The sequence below is a fragment of the Anabas testudineus genome, chromosome 22, assembly GCF_900324465.2.
Source record: "Anabas testudineus chromosome 22, fAnaTes1.2, whole genome shotgun sequence".
NCBI classification, from domain to species: Eukaryota; Metazoa; Chordata; class Actinopteri; order Anabantiformes; family Anabantidae; genus Anabas; species Anabas testudineus.
The window spans coordinates 14,372,237-14,391,479 of NC_046630.1; the positions used below are offsets into that span (position 1 = coordinate 14,372,237).

The 19,243-nt window shown below is 39.9% G+C and overlaps 1 protein-coding gene across 1 annotated transcript in view; it reads right to left on the reverse strand.

Moving 5' to 3' along the window:
* The window catches only part of grin3a (glutamate receptor, ionotropic, N-methyl-D-aspartate 3A), a 33,554-nt gene continuing 14,311 nt past the window's right edge, over window positions 1–19,243 (reverse strand). Inside the window, exons 3-10 of the mRNA XM_026340109.1 lie at window positions 17,326–17,995; window positions 15,786–16,169; window positions 13,373–13,518; window positions 10,259–10,374; window positions 9,102–9,253; window positions 6,185–6,346; window positions 5,919–5,989; window positions 1–565 (exon numbers count right to left, since the gene is read on the reverse strand). Coding sequence (XP_026195894.1) covers window positions 1–565; window positions 5,919–5,989; window positions 6,185–6,346; window positions 9,102–9,253; window positions 10,259–10,374; window positions 13,373–13,518; window positions 15,786–16,169; window positions 17,326–17,995 — 2,266 coding nt within the window. The remainder of the gene's footprint in view (window positions 566–5,918; window positions 5,990–6,184; window positions 6,347–9,101; window positions 9,254–10,258; window positions 10,375–13,372; window positions 13,519–15,785; window positions 16,170–17,325; window positions 17,996–19,243) is intronic.

Sequence of the window (19,243 nt, forward strand, 5' to 3'; positions counted from 1 at the left end):
TCAGAACTCTGGAAGTGTGTTTGTGTGTTGGTTAGTCTGCTGGTGGGGCTGTATATACTGAACAAACTGGTTAGACTGGTGTGTAGTGGCATGACTGGGTGCAGTCTGGTTTGCTTGCTGGTTTTCTGATTGGTACTGTTCTAGCTCTCTCTTCCTCCTCATGGCTGACTGCAGCTGCTGCTTGATCACAAGGATTTGACCCTCCAGTTCTGATAGTTCCTGAACCAGTGGGTTTCGGCTGGGACCCACGCCCGGGCCACAGTCACCTGCAGCCAGTCCTCGGCACTGTGCTATGCCTTGTCCAGAGCCCCCCTGTCCTGGCCCCAGTCCTTGTCCCAGTGCCCGCCCTAGTAGGTCAGAGCGTCCATTTGAAGTGGTCACTATGGGCAGGTGTTTCTCCAGTAAGGGAAGAGAATGGGGATGAGGAAGGGGAGAAGGTGGTGGTGGAGGAGGAAGATCCTGGGAAGGTGGTCGTTCCAGGTCATTCTGCATTTCCTGTGGAAGGACCCTACGCCTGGACTCTGCAGGATTCCAAGACGCTGACTGATTGTTTCCTTCATTGCACCTGGAGATTAGACAGAAACACAAACATAAGATGGAAATTCTTTTGCCGCAGTGTGCCAGAGCTGTTTATCACCTGAAGTGCATCTTTACAGGCTGAATCCTATAAGAATAGTGCATCAGATGGCAGATCTTTTCGTGACTACTGTACAGTCAGCTGTGTTTTTAACATTTTTGAGCAATGAAGATAAGACAAGCAAAATATTTAACAAAGTCACAGTCATTATAATCATGTCAGTGTTAAAATACAATGCCAAGTTTTTGCTGTTTCGTCTTTTAATGAATAAGTCTCATGCAAAGACATGAGTCCAATTAGTTTGCCTCCAATGATCCCACCAACCTCTGCCATTCATCCTGGAGGTCCATCTTCATTTTTAAGCTAATGAGCACTAGCAGCAGTAACATGGCTTGAAAGTGTGATGTGACAGTTTGACACAACATCACAAGCATCACCTTCTCTCCAGACTTGAACACACGTCACCCGCCACTGGGGATTAAAAAGCAACAGCAGCAACAAATCTCCTTTCTTTTTGTTTTGTTTCAAAGAGTGATGGGAGAGCCGAATGAGCAGCAATCAGTGTCCATCTTACAGCATTTCTCCTGCATTCATTTCCACTCATTTACTGTGCATGATCATGTTTTATGTACTCCTACACTGAAACCCTAAACCACATAAATATTTAATCTCAAAGCAAACTCACTGGCACTTTAAAACCACACAACCACCCATGGTTCACCCTGGCAACATGACAACATCAAATGCAGTAGACATGAAAATAAACATCAAATCAACATGGACCTAGTAAAGTGATATCTGCACAACTCTGAGTGTAAATCCAGAGAAACAAACAAAAAAGAAAAACTTGTATTTTACAAATTTATATTCATGAGAAGTCCTCGCAAACATATTACTATTGGATTTAAATGGTAATGTTATGGCGCAATGCACAGACTATCACCCAATCACTGATTCCCATATATAATGCACCAATACAATGCACTGCACTCTTTGTCAACTCCAGTGTTTACTGCTATACTTTACTGGGTAGTTCCAACTTGTCTTACAAAAGAACCAGATCTTGTTCCCTTTCTAAAACAGACCTTTCACATCTATTGGGCCAGAGCTGCAAACTAAACGAAAAAGAACCAGCGTTTCATTAAAGGAGCAGAAAAGCAAGTTCCTGAACATATGAATGCAACCTAACTGAAGAACTCTTTGAATCCAAAGTATTTCTTCAGATGATAAAAAAGTCACAAGAAGAATTTAATGAGGTACTCCTGGCATCAAAAGCGACCTGAAGCTCAAGGATGAGCCATCAGAATATAAGAACATGAAAAGAGTTTCATCTTAAAGTGATATATGGACCTTTTGATAAGAAGGCACCTGTGCTTACATCATACCTGAAATGAGAGAGAAACTATTTTTCAGCATAGTTGTCATAATCAGATCTCTTAAGCTTTAAGCCTTGGGATAATTATCCTTATTTTAATATATTTTGAAGGCATTACCTTCTGAAGATTTGAATTTGGCTGTATCACAGCAAGTAAATGATCTCAGAGCTCTACCTCTTTGGCTGGTGTTGCATTGTCTGCACTGAAAACAAATGCTGAGCACCCACTGCATGTGTGTTACATTCATGAATTGCATTCAAATGACAAATTAAAGGAAAAACCAACCACCATGTGCCACTAGAACAGTTTCAGTCAACCTTGACATAGATTCAGCCATCGTTAGCTCGGGTTTAGGTGTCAGATTTAACAACTTAATATTGATTTGCAATGGAAAATCCCTTAAATGAGACAAGCTGAACCAAACTCTCTTCCACATGTACACTCACCCACTTGTGAAGAATATGCTAAATGGCCTGACCACATTCCACATCTCTGTAGACCAGTTTCTTTGTCTTTTGCACCACTGAACTCTCAATTTTGCCTTCATCTTTGTAATGAGGGGTTCATGCATTACAAGGCTCCTTTTAAATCCTGCTCTCTTTAAGTGTGGGCAGACTGTTCTTGCTGACACACTGTCATGTCCTGCATCACTATTCTCACCTCTGGAAGACTGGCTCTCCTGTTTTTCTTTACATTTTGAAAAAAACATCATAGTCATCAAATTTGCACTGTTGAACACAATTTCCAAACCTATTTACTTTCCCACAGATTTAAATGCAGGTACCCCTTTAGTTGCTCTTGAAGCACTGAAGCTCCTGCCATCGGTTATGTAAACCTCAAAGACGAACTGCACATATAAGAGGGGAAGACTTGTGAAGCTCATTATTGTGTTTCTCTCACTGACATCAGTGGGTTTCTCTATTTCTAACTCATAAACAGCTCTTTGTGTTACATTGTGTATGTGAAGAGGCCAGTCAAGTCTATGGTATATAAAGAGCTGCAATTCAGCCTACTTCCTTCATTTACAGAAAAATAAGTGACTGCTGCTGAGGAGGTGTACTCCTGCTACTTTTCTTCAGAAAAGCAATCCTGCTTTCTGATTCCTCCACATAATTTAAATATCTGGTTCATGCTGCTTCTAATTTGCTGGGTCACTAGATTCCTCTCATTAAGAAATGTTCAATCCCTCATTAACATATTGATTTTCATCCATCTAATGTTGTTTCATGCACACAAGAAAGACAGCCTGTCACTGCGCAGAACTTTTAATAATGGCAACTATTTTTATTTCTCATGCCAATCATTTTAAACTATGAAAAGAGAACAGCTCATTGTTTATTCACATTTTACCTGCAGCAGTTCTCTAACATGCTTTCATTGAATGTAATTGGAATAATTCACCAATGACCAGTATTTCCCAACGCATCTGTCAGTACAGATGTTGCTACAAGCAGTCACAATCAAACTGCAGGCACAGCTTTAGCATGGTGAATAGTGAGGTTTCCATTCAAAAAGCAGGACACGTGTGCATCTTAAACATAGTGATCCTGAAGAAATGTCTTTGAGGAACATTGTCAGCCTCCAAAAGCTCTGTGGTGCATTTCTGTACAGCCGTGAATGACTGTAGATCACCCTGGTGAGGCCAGTCACCGGGGTGAGGATGTTAATGTCACATCTGTTCTTTTTGTGTTAGTGTAGTTTATCCTTTCATTTAAATTAAGCTGATAGGTTGTGTTGTATGAGCATCACATTTAAGAACTGACCAGCATTTAAGTGTACACATGAAACAAACATTAAATAAAGAACTACTGCACATCTCCTGTAAAATGTAATGTGATATTAATGATCTATAGTAGAAGTGACAGATTATCTTGTTTCAGTGCAGATATCTGTTGAAGGGCTTTTGTAGAGCTACATGACCTTAATACTGAGTTTGATACTAAATCACATAATCTTAATTGGCCATCGGAGAGTGTTTCAGGGTATTAGAGACACATCTGCTAGCTCTCCCTGGTGCCTTTGGATTCTACAATCTTGTTAGCCAGCCAGGAAATGAAATATGCTTAATCCTAAATGGTCATTTTAAGCCATTTAAGTTTTACCTATTTGATCTATTTGGTTACGTAACTCCTTCTTTTTATTATACTGATGAGCAAGAGGTGTATAGAAAGCTCTCCCACAAGATAAAACTGTAGCAGCACTGTTTGTTTGCGTGCAGTATTTTCCTGTAACTCCAGGGTGGAATCATACTGAACAGCCAATTTCAGTACGTACAATACTTGCAAAACATACGTCTTACGCACCTGGTGTCTGTAGGGCAGTGACAATATGACGTGATGTTATATGAAATATGAGTAATCATTTCTGACTCTGTGTGTGCGGGCAAAATGCAGAAGAGCTTGATCGAATGAGAGTAATTATGCAGGGGCAGGTAATCTATCTTCATTGCCACAGGCATCCCGCTCATGGCCTTGGCTCCAAAATTATTATGTGTATTTAATCCCCACTTTCAGTCCACCACCTGAGTGTCCCCTCTGTGTGAGGTGCTAGATGTGAAAGAGCAACATTTTCCATACAAATTGTGATAAACTGAAACTCCTTTGCTGCACAGAAGATTGGGGATTGTCTTGATCTCTCCTTAGAAGACTAAAAAGAGCCATAAATTTCCCACTTACTTCTCCTTCCTCAGACACTGTGCCTTCTACTCTACATGGACACAGTACCTTGTTAATGGAAAATGTATGCACAGAGACAAATTGTAGTAGGTCCACTTACAACTAGACAAGAGGAAATATTCAATTTCTGGAATAGTGTATCTAATTTGCAGGTGTCAGCGAGATGCTATTCATGTGCAGGAGACTCCAGCAGACGTGGGATGCTACAATGTGATGCACACTTTAGTGGTGTCAAAACATCTGTGAAGGTTTATGTACTTCATCTGGACAAAGTGCACCCATGCAGTATTTGAAAAGACACTCAAATTTGTTAAAAAAAGAAGCTGTCAAGATTTTCTTAATCTCCCTTTCTCACCCTCTGTGCCAAACAATACTTTGTGACGCCAGCCAGAGATTATTTCCTTAATATCCTTTACTGATAATTAGCTTCCAAAGGACTGCCCATGCTATTTAGTGTGCGATTAAAAAGGGGTGCCTTAACTGCCACTCGAATGTTAATTGATGTCACTTATTCTCTGTCTGATAATTTGGCCAATGGGCGGTTTAAGTCTGGAAAAGTGGCATCTTGCTGGGCATGATTCTGTGCATGGGTGTGAATAGAGATTACAACATATGAGCTCAGTCGTATGTGGTGCAGTGAACCGGGTTCAGACTCTAACTATCTGCCGCTTTCCTGTATAATATTTAGTTGTTTTTGATACATGGCATTAGTTCAAGCAGAGCACTGAGACGTCACACTAACTGACTCAATGTGTTTCCACTATTCTTTACAATTATACCATTCAAACTGAGTGAGCAGTAACATCTAATCATGTTCATTCAAGTGAGCTTCAGGGATATTATAAGCCGGCACTTACTGTCATTCTGATGGTGACGGTACCCTCTTCCTTATATATCATGTTGTAACTAAAATTCATGTTCATGTGTGGGGGATTAGCTCTCTCAGCAGGTTCCACATGAGATCTCTCAAGCTACAGAGTCTTTTCCACCAAATCTATCTCTATAACCATTTGCTACAAATTGTCACTTCGTTGACATCTCTAACTAAAGTAATTTGAAGTGTTGTAACATTAAGATGAGCAACAGGCCCGTTTTCTTATTTATATTTGCATGATAGGAGTCCCAGGTCATAACAAAACAAACTAAATTAATGATAAATTAAAATACAACAGTTTAAATTTAGTTCAGTCAGTTACTGTGCGTCTAATTAAAGATTAAGTACTTTTCTATGAATTCACTGGGTTGAACTGAAACTTAACAGAGCTTGGTCTACAGTAACAGGAACAGTACCTCTTCCCGGGCTTGGTAACAGTCGGTAGTTTGTCATCAGTGAAGACTGAGTTGAGGGCCCGGTGTAATCTCTGGAAAACAAGCAAAACATTAACTATCACATGCTCTGTCTTTACTTTGTGACTATTCTTTGTGATTCTCTGTAAACTGGGAACTTTAAAAGCTAGGCATCCCATGCAGTGTGACATGTATGAGAAAGAACAACAATAAAACCTTCACTATGCATTTATTTGCATTTGTGTGACTGATGTGTAAAAGTTCAGTACCTGGCTAGTGTGCAGCCAGTATTTGAAGCGTGGCTCCTTGACCCTTGGGATCACCAGCTTGTACACAATGTGTTCTGCTATCGTGGTCAGTAAAGATAAGGCCACACCCACGCAGAGCATCACAAACAGACCAGAGAAATGCTTTATACCCATCTGTAGTGTCTGGAGAGAGACAATGAGAGACACATGGGGGACAGTATAAAGTCCATCAGGTTGTGGTGCATGGTGGTAAAACAGTCACATTACTGAGCAAAGAAATTTTACACTTTACATTTCAACATTAGTGATAAGTTAATAAGTTAATAACCTAAGTGTAAACACAGTGGTTATTGGTTTTCTCTAATTGTTTTCAAAATATTATTAACAGCAGCCTAAAGGAGAAGATTCTGCATTGACAGATGTACAGTAAAGCCTACGGTATTTTTCTAATTATGTGCGGGAGGCAGTAGGTTTTGCAGTAGGGCTGTCCATCTGTCTGCCCCTATCATTCTTGTGAAAGCAATAACACAGGACAAATTACCACAAACTTCTACTTCTACGACTCAAGGGTGAACTGATTAGATTTTGGTGGTCAAAGCTCAAGATTCACTGTAACTTCCTATCGCTCCCATTTTCAACACAATGTCATCAGAAAAGCTGGAGGGAATTTCATTACAGTACATCTGGAACAAATATCCACCTGCAGAATAGAGTCTGGACAGAGATGCATGTAAACTGTGGATTAATTGGTTGGCAGAGACATACAGGCTCAAGGTAGGAAATTTCTCTGTCCATAATTTGACTTAATATGACACATGTTTAATAACTAGAAAATAATTTGCATAATAACATATAATTAAAGTGGATAGCAAGTCATAGTCATACGTTAGAGTTCTATTTTCAGAATCTCTGAAAATCCTGCTCCTGAGAAAAACCTTCTCATTCTGGGATAATTGTATTTTGCTTTCACCTGCTCTTTAATTTGGCCCTTATTCTGTTCTAAATACATCGGCGTGGAGAGTGACCTCACAGAAACATACTGTACGTGAGAGTCTATTAACCATCTCTAAATGTGATATCACAATTCATTTCTTAATTGAGCATTTGCTGAAAGTACTGCGTGGTCTTTCATATAAATCTCCTGCTGCTAAGTGTGGAACAGTTTGTGATACAGGAGCAGCTGCGATGGCTGCATTATAAAAATCATGTTGGGAAAGAAAACACAGTGGATTAAACTTGTCGTTGCAGTATTGTGACTTGGTGAGCCTGCTGTAATGAAATTTTGGAGAGAGAGAGATTCATCGGAGGTCGGGCAATACAGACAGTGGTAAATATGTTGGCATTATCCTCTTAAGAGTAAGACAAGCTTATTGAACACATGTGACTTTACTTCAATCTAATACTTAGCTTTATTGCATAAAAACTAAATCTTACTTACTACTTATTACTTGCAATAAAGTACATAACAATCATCAACCCCATAATCATAATATATTTCTGATTCTTCCAGCGTTTTTAACGTTAGCTAACTGAATAATATAACATTTATTGGTATTTATTCTATTACTTGAAATGGTATCAACTTTTTTTGGGGGGGGGGGGGGGGGGGGGGACGGAGAGATCGCCAAACTCCAGAGAGTTTGGCTGCCTCACTAAAGTCAATCCACAAGACTTTTCATCTTTTCAGGAAACCAGGTTTGCTGCTGGTGGCAAAGCAGTAATTTGTCGAAATAAAAGATTGCTACAAAAGTCTGAGCAGGACTAAAAGGAGCCAGCCTTGCCAGTAATTTATACACTGCTTATATCACGTGAATTTCTGGCTAATAATGTCCAGTGTTCTTTTTGTTTTTCCCAACAAATAAATAAACAGGAGTCATGGTGCTGCAAATTCTGCAGGACACTGGTACTGTATGTACCAGATATAGCTGCATGTGATATTATATGAGACACATATGATGCAAAATATTGGTCTTCCCATACTGACAACTTTCTCTGCTGTCACTGTAAGCAGGTGAAGGCATGGTGCTGCAAAATGAAATGTACCTGGAGCAATTTAAATGTCTGCATCTCCAGATAGCATCTATGACACGTCTAGCTGTTACACAGTGGAAAATAGTTCTCTTCACTGACACTGAATCTGTGGCGCTGCAATGTACACTGTCAGTTTCTCATGAGACTCATGAGTTAGTAAATAATTTGTGTAAGGTATTCAGGTGACACTGTCATTCCAAGGCACACGCTATGAGTTCTTCTTAATTAGATATCATTATAAGGAACTAACAGAGTTTATATAACCTGTCACCCAGTCCACAAGAAAATAAATAATAAATATACAGAATGAGGACTGGTTAGGGAAGGGACATGCAGTGATTGGGGAGAGACAGTCTGTACTGAGCCATGAGTCACTTTTGAGGATTTCAGAGTCACAGCTGTGTGAAGACATGGCCAGGCTGTTAAGAGAGCTAAGTGCTCTGTAATAGCAGAAAAGAGTTGACCACAGGGCCTGGAGCACTTAGGACTGAAGTTATGGGGACACAGCTTGGTTAGCAGCTTGAGGGTCAGGGACCACGGTCTAAGTGACAAAGGAGAGATGACTGGGCATGCAGGTTGTGGCCTGGGTAAGGACACATTTGATTTACTTTATTTATTTAAAAAGGTTATTTCACATTTTTCAATAAAGGCTCCATGATAATTATTTATATGTCTTTAGTTGAATGGAATTTGTCCAGTGTTGGATAAAAATAAACAAAATCCTGCAAAGCAGGTGAAACCATGATGATACGGTGAATTTAAACTGTATTGCATCCTGACTGATTTACAGTTGTAGATTTGAGCTAAATCTATGGGTGTTGATAACTTCAACATCTATCAAAATGCCTCAGTCAATAGTAACAGTACCTTTACTGCTGCTGAATGCGCCTGGTGGTGCTGTTCTTACCTCAGTCACAGCAAAGCTGCGCTTCCCGCAGGGCACAACCTTGTACCATTTGTCATGCAGCGTGTCCATGAAGCCATCTGACTTGTACTGACTAACAAGCTCTGAGATATTGGAGGTGAGTGGAGAGTTCTGAGGGAGGCCGATGCCGTAGCCTGTCAGAAGACAAACACACGCACACACAGTCTGGTTTTCATCACTTGAGGGGGCATTATGTTGACTTACATTCCTTTGCTGGAGACGTATTCCAACCATAACTACAGCATCTCTAAGCATCTCTAACTCTCACCTAACTTGACCTAACTATAACCTTACTATCCTTGGTCCAGGCATCACCCTAAAATTCAGTGATGTCCCCACAAGTGAGTGTGTTGTAAGATTTGAGTCCCCACAACACACGCAATTCCTTATATACACACAGACTCCCTAGCAATTATCCCTCTGTCACAGCGGCAAAATCATTTCCACCTTACAATCACATAGCGCCATTATTTTCTTCTGCTAGTTTATAGCTGTGTAGAAGAATAAAGAAAACAGCTGTTGAGCAGAAAGAAAGGAGTCCCGGCAATTTTGGCAAAAGCAGGTACTTGACAATGTCAATATATCTCAGAATGTCTGAGCATGCCAGTGTGATAAATCCAACAATAGCCAATAACAGAAGTACCTTTCCACAATAGGAAGTACGCTGATTGATTTGTATTGTATCCTGAAGGCTTAAGAGTGCATTAAGTAATTAACAACAACACTGGAATCTGGGACTGTGGTGGCCTGTAATGGAAGCAACCACCACGGGAACATTTTCACAGTGGGAGGAAGAGTCTTGCTAAATGGACCAGAGATTAACAGTAGAGAGAAAAGGATGTAAGCTTTTGAGAGGCAGAAGATTAACTGCTGTGCAAATGTTCAGTGATTGATATTGTCTGGCCTAAAAATGCTCATGCTTGGTTGGTCATGCAGAAAGACCTCTTAAAATCAAGTGATAATTAAAAGCCAACACATATTTGTGAATATTGCTGTGATGCCACAAACTAGAAAACTATCCAGTAATGACTAAAGTCTTTTAAAATGTTCTTAATCGAGCACTACTCTTACTGATCAGCAAACACACAGTTAGTGATCTAAAAACATAAATAGTCACATTATGAGCTTTTACGTGTTACCTTCTATTGCAAAGGGTTTTCCGACAGTCAGTGTTTTACAGTCTGCATCTATGGAGACCTCATAGTCCAGCAGAGCTTTGTCCATGATGAACGCATCCAGTTTCTGAGGGTCAGCCCTGTAAACACACAGGGAGAAGATACAGTGTACTGGAAGTGCAGGTGTAGTTAAAGACGTCGTGCATTTCAGAGCTTCAAACTGTTGAACGAGACTTAGAAGAGTTAGGGATTTTTTAAAATATGTTTATATGTTATGACCAGCCTTTGAGAGGATGTGGCACTTCCTGTGAATGTAGATTTACCACTAACTATGTGGCATGCTGTGTTAATTAAACATTTCACTGCACAGACATTTTTGCAAGCAATATTTAGCCACACTGTGGTAAACCAATGCATAACGCATATTCAAAATCAAATATATGCACTTATCTTGTTTGAAATGTAGACAGACCGTACATAGTCCATACTCCCTTAAAGTAAAGCTGTATAGATATGTTGAAATGTGGAAGTTTGCATTTTGTTCAATAAATGATAAATCACCAAATCAAAGCTAACAGAGGAATAATACTTACAAGTGATTTGGATAAAGCTGAAAGCAATGAATAATGCATAAACAGCATATAAATGAGAATGAATTGTGCTTGTGGTTATAGGTGGGTAATGCAGAGAGGATGGTTTATCACACAGAAAATGAAAAGAACGGATCACAAATGATTCGACACATTTCTCTTAACCGTCACTAAACATTTCTCAGGCCACTCTTTGTGGTTTTCCAATACTACCAGTTACTCACAGTCCACATTTCACATGGTGGTTTACAGAGATGACATGTCGAGTCACAACACTTACAGTGAAGCTTTTACAAATCAACTCTAAAATGTCTTTACTGACAGCTAAAGTCTAGTGGGATACAAAACGGTACAAAGCCCCTTGCTTGCTTGTTGTCAAGGACAGTGCTTCAAACCCTCTGCAGTATTCTACCCACAATCTGGCTGTTCATTATTGCCGGTTGAATTAGCTTGCTTCTTTCTCTTCATCATTATTTGGAGATGTAAAAGGAGCTGAACTGCATCCTGATGCTACAAATGGAAAATGCTACTAGCCAGAGGACACAGTTACGTGGTGTATTGTAGCTTTATTAAATGCAAGGTCATGTGAAGCAGTTCCATTAATGTTGAATCTCTTAAGTTGATCAGGGAAACGTCTTCACATCATGACCATCAGCAACCAGGTTAAAATTCTCTGCAATTTGTTTATTTTATATTCAAGGAAACCCCTTCGTGAATTAGACTGTGCTAGACTGTAGGAATATGACAGTGTTTTCAATGCCTCTTTTTGTGCTTTGATAAGACAAAATAATATCAGATGATTATCTGATGTAGTTGGTAGTTAGCTGTAGTTAGTTGTAGCTGGCTTCAATTGCTGTGGTAAAATCAGTACCAACTAAAACACATACTGTAATGGGTGCACAGATGCAGGAATGAGAACCAAGACAAGTGCCTAATAGATATTCTATAATCTCACATGCTATGCTGTTGTCATAGCAAACCTGTATGCCCAAAATGGCATAATAAAAATCTTCCCTTTTAATAAATATGGGGGTACTGCAAGGGTCCTCACTGGGTCTAACCTATGTACCATCAGTAATGCTCTAATGTTACTGTAACTGTTTCAAAACATCACTTTTGGATAGACAGTAAGATAATAATCTGAATAAATCATGCTTCTGTCTTGATAAAATGATAAGTTCACAACCAGACTTCACATCTCTACCTTAAAACATCTTTATGAAGGTTATCACTGTGCTTTGCATTACATTATGGGAGATAAATATTGCTCTTATCGCTCTTATCACTGTATTGATCTACATAAAAAAAAAAATAGACCATTTCCCACACTTTACAACCACTGCTTAGCAGAAAACCTCAGAGCCCTTTAAGCCTCAGGTAAATTATTTTAGACAGACTACTTCGCAGCTTTTTAAAGTAGAATGCTTCGCCTCGATTGATTCTAAGCCTTTTAACTTACAATTCTGTTTACAGTATTAGGAATTGTGTCTCAAATGTTTTTACAGTGTTTTACTATGTTTGTTTTATGTTTTTGGAAAAAAAGCATTTTAATTAGATGAAGATGACCATAAAATAAAATCCATAACAAAAAGCTGACAAAGGATGAAAATCTAAATAGAATTCTTAACACTTCAGAACTGAATTCATGAATAGCATTGGATTAAATCTCCCCATGTTGCTGTTTGTGTATAGATGCCAAGAATACGATGGTGATTCACATAGCACACACACACAAACACACACATAACCTACTGTATCTCATTATGTAACTGATAACTAAATGCCAGGTACCTTGGGGAATAAACCCTGAGGACACAGTATTCAAAGTTGCATCATGGGGCACTTGTACACTGTCTTGTTCCCGAGTTGTAATTTTCTAAAGATGACATTTTCCCTTGAACCCTCTAATCAGCATTTTACAAGCTCAGTGAAAAATCTTGTTTCATCCATTCGAATTGTGTCCTACTCAGCCTAGGCCCGGCACTCCAGCTGCCTTTTCTCGCTATATTCTGCTTTGCTCCACAGGGATGCCAGTTGAATGTTGAAGCAGCTTAGGATGACAGCAATGGCAGGGTAAGTAGGAGAGTGAGGTATGAATGCAAACAGGCAGGCTTGCAATGGGGAATAACAGCAGCAGGGATGCTTTTTTTTTTCCTTTTCTAAAAATGTTGACTTGGACACGCAAGTTAGATTTGTTATTCTATTTTATGTAACCAGAGACAGATTGATATTTAGGGAATGACAGAAAGCAAACTGTTTAAATAGTGATTATTGTAGAGCAGACACCACTGCAGAGTGCCTTGGTCGCTGAATGGTTACAGCACATGCCGCATAAATGCAGCGTCCCCAGTTAGAGTCTGGCTCAGGACCTTTGTTGTCTGTCATACCACATTCTCTTCTCCCATGTCTCCTGTCCACCTCCCTACTAATAAACTATCAAATAAAGACAAAAATATCTTCAAATCAGAATAGTTGGACCTGATTCAGTGAAGGCAAGCATGTAAATATACTGTGCGTGGGCTGTATGTACTGTATAACTCTGATTTACTTGAGATTGTGTATGCCATCTGGTGTAGCTGGGACATTGTATCTTCTCATGTATTCGTGCATCTCAGGGAAACTCTTCTTGACGTAGTCCTCTGCGCTGCTCTCTCTCACCGTAGCAAATCGGAATCCCTGAGAGGGATGGTGCAACTGCAGGAGAGAAAAAGGAAGCCAAGGTGTTACTCTACTGATATTCATATTTTTCAGTTGAATCAGATATTTCTGTTTATCTTTTTAATTTTTTCAATTTATTAATTCTCAGATGTAGAAAGAACACTCACCTAAGACTTTACACTAATATGCTTGTTTTGCTTTTCTTTTCCAGAAGTCACTCAGTGTTTCTGTGCTTTTGTGATTCAGAGAGTTGTAATTACTTTACCCCAGTTGCACTTACAAAAGTGGTCTAATTGAATAAATTACTGCACCGTGTTTACAGACCTAAAGTTTAAGAGATTTTTTTTTAAAGAATGAACAAATAGCTGATCAGTTGGTCTGCAGTTTTGTCAAGGGCAAGAGAATTTTAACAACAGCCCATTAGTCATCATAGACTTGAGAGAACGTAAACAACCACGATTGCAAAGACAGCGCACCAGATTAAACTTAAATTGGATCAAAAGACTTTTAAATCAAACTTTAACATTGAAAAAGTATACATATAGTGGCAAGGTTTGTAAACCTTTTGGAAAATCAGGGTTTTCTGCATGAATTCTTTCATAAAATGTGATCTGATCTTCATTTAAGTCAAAAGTATTAACAAATACAATGTGCCTAAAATAATAACACACAAAAATTCAGATCTTTCATGTCTTTATTAAGAACAACCAAAAAAACCTCATGAACCCTTTGAATATTGACCTTAAAAAAGCTGACTCAGGTGTTAGCATATCTGGAGTCTTGTTAAGAAAATTAGTTTGGAGGTGTGGACTAGAGCTACTTTGACTGATAAAAACCACTCTAACGTTTTGAGTTTGCTCTGCACAAGAAGAATGTGAGCCATGCCTCATCAATAGGAGCTTTAAGAGGATCTACGATCAATAATCGTTGATTTACATAAAGTTGGAAAGGGTTACAAAGTGATGACAAAGGCTTTAGAAACTCACCAGTCTACAGTTAGACAAACAATCTACAAATGGAGACACTTTGGGACTGAGGCTACTCTACCAAGAAGTGGGCGGCCAGTCAAAATGACCCCAAGAACTCAACAAACACTCATTAATGAGGTTAAGAAACAACCCAGAGAGACGGCAAGATCAGAAGGAATCGTTGGAACTGGCTAACATCTGTGTTCATGATTTAAAAATAGGTAAAACATTGAACAAGAAGGGTGTCTATGACAGGACACCAGGAAGGAAGCTGCTGCTTAATAAAAAGGACATTGCTGCACACCTGCAGCTCGCTAAAAGAGCACATTGACAGTGCACAGCAATATTGGCAAAATATTTTGTGGACTGATGAAACTAAGATTGAACTATTTGGAAAGAACACACAGCACTACCTCTGGTATAAAAAGGTATGCTATGGAACAATTTGAAGAGAGCTACACATGAGATGTCCAAAGAATACGACAGAGCTAAAGCAATTCTCCAGTAAGAATGGGCTAAAATTCCTTCTCAACGATGTGCAGGTCTGATTCACAGCTACAGGAAGCGCCTGGTTGAGTTTATTGCTGTCAAGGGGGGTCAACCAGTTATTAATTCCAAGGGTTCACATACTTTTTCCTCTATCACTATGAGGTTGTAATGGTTGTTCTCAATAAAGACATGAAAGATCAGATATTTTTGTGTTATTATTTTTGTTAATACTCTTGACTTAGATAAAGATCAGATAACATTTTATGAGAAATTATTGCAGAAAACCACTAAAATTCAGAAGATTCAAATACTTTTTCGTGCCACTGCACATCATTATTATATTACATGGATACTTTTACTTAAAGTTCTTATTAAACTCCCCTGTATTAAAATATCTCTCGACTTCTAGCTAAAAATAAAATTCCTCCAGGTGACATCATATGGAGGACTGTTTTCCAGTGAAGCTGATGTCAACTGAACTGAAAAAGGATTTTGAGCTAGAAGCAGTTAGATATTTTAATACAGAGGAGGCAGTTGTGTGATTTGGTGAATTTGACCTTTTTAAATTAAGGCCCCTGAAAAATTATTTCTCGGTGACATTAAACATTCATGACTGACTAAACAAGTCAAGTCATAATATGCCCATGTTCTATTTATTATGAGTTTGTACTTCTTAGTCTACTCTATCAAGTGTTGATGTGGCATATCAAAAAATACATAACATGAGTGGCATGAGGGTATGGCAAGGTGGCCTTGGGCAGGGAGTAAATGTATGTAGAAAGCCTGCGTTAGTGATGGACTCTAAAGAACATTAAACTTTAACTGTAGAAAGTGGAGCTCTTGTACCTTTGGGTCATGTATCCCTGACAGTTGTTCGTAGGTCTTCTCCCCAACCATGACAGCAGCTAGATTAGCAGTGTAGGTGGATAGACAGAACAAACAGAAGATGGCCCAGAGATTCATCAATAGACGACCTGTCCAGCACTTTGGCGGCTTGATGGCGACTGTTCTCCCAAAAAGAATAGCGTAGCACACATTGAGCGCCGAGGAAAAGGAGAACACTCTGTCGCGGTTGCGTCCACGTGGCGTCATTCCAAATGGGCTGTGCCATTCATACAAAGTGAGGAAGATGGCAGTAACATGAAGGGAGACAAAGATGCCCAGCCACATGGACCAGTGCAGGGGCCACATGAAGGCCCCGATGGGTGCGGCCGTGTCACGAGTACGAACCTAGGCAGAGTGGTACAAAGGATTAGAAATCTTTTTTTTTTTTTTTATAGTATTACAAAGGTATATGAGTTTAGTTTTCATTTGGAAACAATCCTAACAGTCGAACCATGTCTCCTAAAAATGATGTTAATCTTCAACTAAACTCCAGCTACATGATTCAGTTTTTGTAGAGAACATAATGCACTGGATGGATTATGTCCTATTGCAACTAATGGGGTGACTGATGGGCATACAATGCACAGAACTGTTACACCACAATCCCAAGATAGATAATTAAACACACTGTGTTCAAAGTGACTGAGAGTTTATCCTCCAATTGTAATTATGGTCCTCAGAAAAACATTTAGATTTTTAGTTAGGTTGTATGAAAATGTTTTTAGAAAGCAGAGGTGCAAAATGAGGAGTCGACAACAAACCAAATCAAATTTGCACTCACTGGCCAATTAATTAAGTAATCTAATGCTATCCAATTTATTTATGAATATTAATATTGTTTTGGTCACCCTTTACTCACTAAGATCTATGGTTATTTATAGTTTCAGCAATTTGGGCAATGAAACACAAAAAACATTAAACCAAGCTGGGAAAGGAGTCCATTTGGACAATGCAAATGTCCCCTCTCATCCTATAGCTTTAAGTGACAAAAAGTAGCTTTTTATGCTGTTATCATATAGCTTTACTGGTAAAGGTGCCCTTTGTGAATGAGAAAGATACCCAAGGCAAAACAGGGGTAAAAGCAGAGGAAACACATAATAGAAGAGACAGCTGCTGTAAATAAAACAGGACATCTCCTTCTATAGTGGCATGTTAAGAGGGGGAGAGGGAAGAGTGATTACTACCATCACTATACCTGTCAGCCGGTGAGACTACCTATAGTAATTGCAGTAATAGAGTCACCCCACAAAGCTGTACACTCATCAGTACATCCCCATGTGGGGAATTGCATTAGAATCCAATCACATAGGGCTTGCAGTAATAAAAGTCTACCATATTGATGCTGACCACCAGCATACCAAGCGGGAAGAGTTGAATTGAGGTCATTGACGGAAAGCAGAGAAGCATGGGCTAAAGAGTGATAAAGAACCAGTGAAGGGAAAAAAATCTGTATATAATGAGAAAAAGATGTGCATGACAGAAAGCAAAGAGACATACTGACCAGAATTCCCAGACTGGTGGAGAAGAAGGGCGAGGTGAAGTCAATGACTTGACTTCTGGCTGAATTAATGCTAAAAGAAGTCACCGCCATGTGGGCAGCGCCACTGAGCAGATCACCCACCAATCCTGTCCAGCGACCGTTCTTGAACCCCCCATACTTCCCATCACCAACAATATAGAGGTCAAAAGTGAAGCCCATGTCCTCAGCCAGCTTCTCCAGCAGGTCAATGCAGTAACCATAACAACACTTCTTCAGATCAGTGGGAACAGATCCATTGGGTCCTGCGAGGTTCTGAAAAAGCCCTTCCAAGACTGAAGATTCATTGGTGAGCGGGTCGAGGCACAGCTGGCCTGCAGGACACAACCCGTCCCCATCTACTTCCCGTGTAAAGACGAACGGGTGCTCCACCAGCGTCACCACCCGCAAATGCAGCCGCGCGGACCGACGCCAGTCACCCCCTCCCACAGAACCCGCATGGCTCGGCCAGGCGCCCTGGTCCATCAGAACTCTCCCCCTGCGCCAGCGTCCCAGGCGAGTCCAGGTTGGCTGGCCGAGAGGGTCCAGCTGCAGGGACCAGATGTAGTGATGGGCATCTGAGATGAGATTCTGGCTGCGACTGTCTCTGGATATAAAACCACTCTGGCCCTCAAATGATGTGTTGGATAGAAATCTGAGGGGAGTGAAGTGAAAAGCGAGATGGGAAAAGGAAGAGAGGAGGAGTTGAGAAATGGAAGACACACAGGATATCAAATGAGTTGGAGGAAGAAAGGTAACATTTGAGTTAAAGATGTTTTGTGTGATAAGCTTTCTAACAAGTAAAGACAAAACAAGTATCAGTCTTTCCTGTGTAAGCTCATGCTTTTTTGACCCATTGATCCAGTCGAGCCTGCTCCTGAGGTTTTGAGAAGCTGTAAAAAAACCACGCTACATCTTGTTTGAGAACCAAACAAGATGAACCAGCATAAAATATGCATATGACTTTGTCTTGTATTCGTATATCTACTGCATCTTCTTTATGTGGCTGTTTTTCAAATGACATGGGCAGCGTGAGAGTGCATGGAACACAATTCAAGTCATTTATTCAAATTAGATGCAAAGTAAGCTGGAGACTTTTTCTGCTGGCTTGCTGTTTTTTGTCCATTTGCCAATAAGAATATCACCTTTTCCAGAAACCTCAGGACTTTTTTTTTTTTTGGTAGCAGGGATTAACAGGCTTAAATGTAGTATTATGTTCTACACTTAGTTTAGTTTATACAAAAAAAAAAATCCCATTTAATGACATAACACCAGCACAGGAGAAATGTATTATCTTGGTGGTCTCAGTGGCTGTCCAATGTCTGTGTGTGTGTGTGTGTGTGTGTGTGTGTGTGTCAGGATAAGACAGACCACAGTCCAGTGATCACGCCATCTCAGTCACTGAGCCATGCTGCTGGCTGTCTGAGAGTGTCAGATACCAGAGCAGATGTGCACGCGCACGCACACACACACACACACACACACACACACACACACACACACACACACACACACACACACACACACACACACACACACAGATTTAGGGAAGAATGCAGGCGTCCATCCCGGGAAGGTAGATTTACACTTCTTACGTACAGTAGAGATGCCATGATGTAAATAATGTGGCCTTTTCCCAAACATTCCCCTTTGTGTCACCTCGTTTACCTGAAAAACTGAAAATAACCACCGACCCTGTCTACTTTTCTTTGTCTATAGCAGGCTTTAAGCCAACCTGACAGCTCAACTAGTCTGTTTGAAGGTCAGTGTCTTGTAGGTGTTAAGCTACTTGGGGAGTGTGTCTTTCTCCTCATTGCACAATGGAAGTGACATTCTCCTCTACACTCCTTACTGTGTAGAGGGTGTTTCATGTTAAAGAATGAAATGTCACATTTTAGTAAAA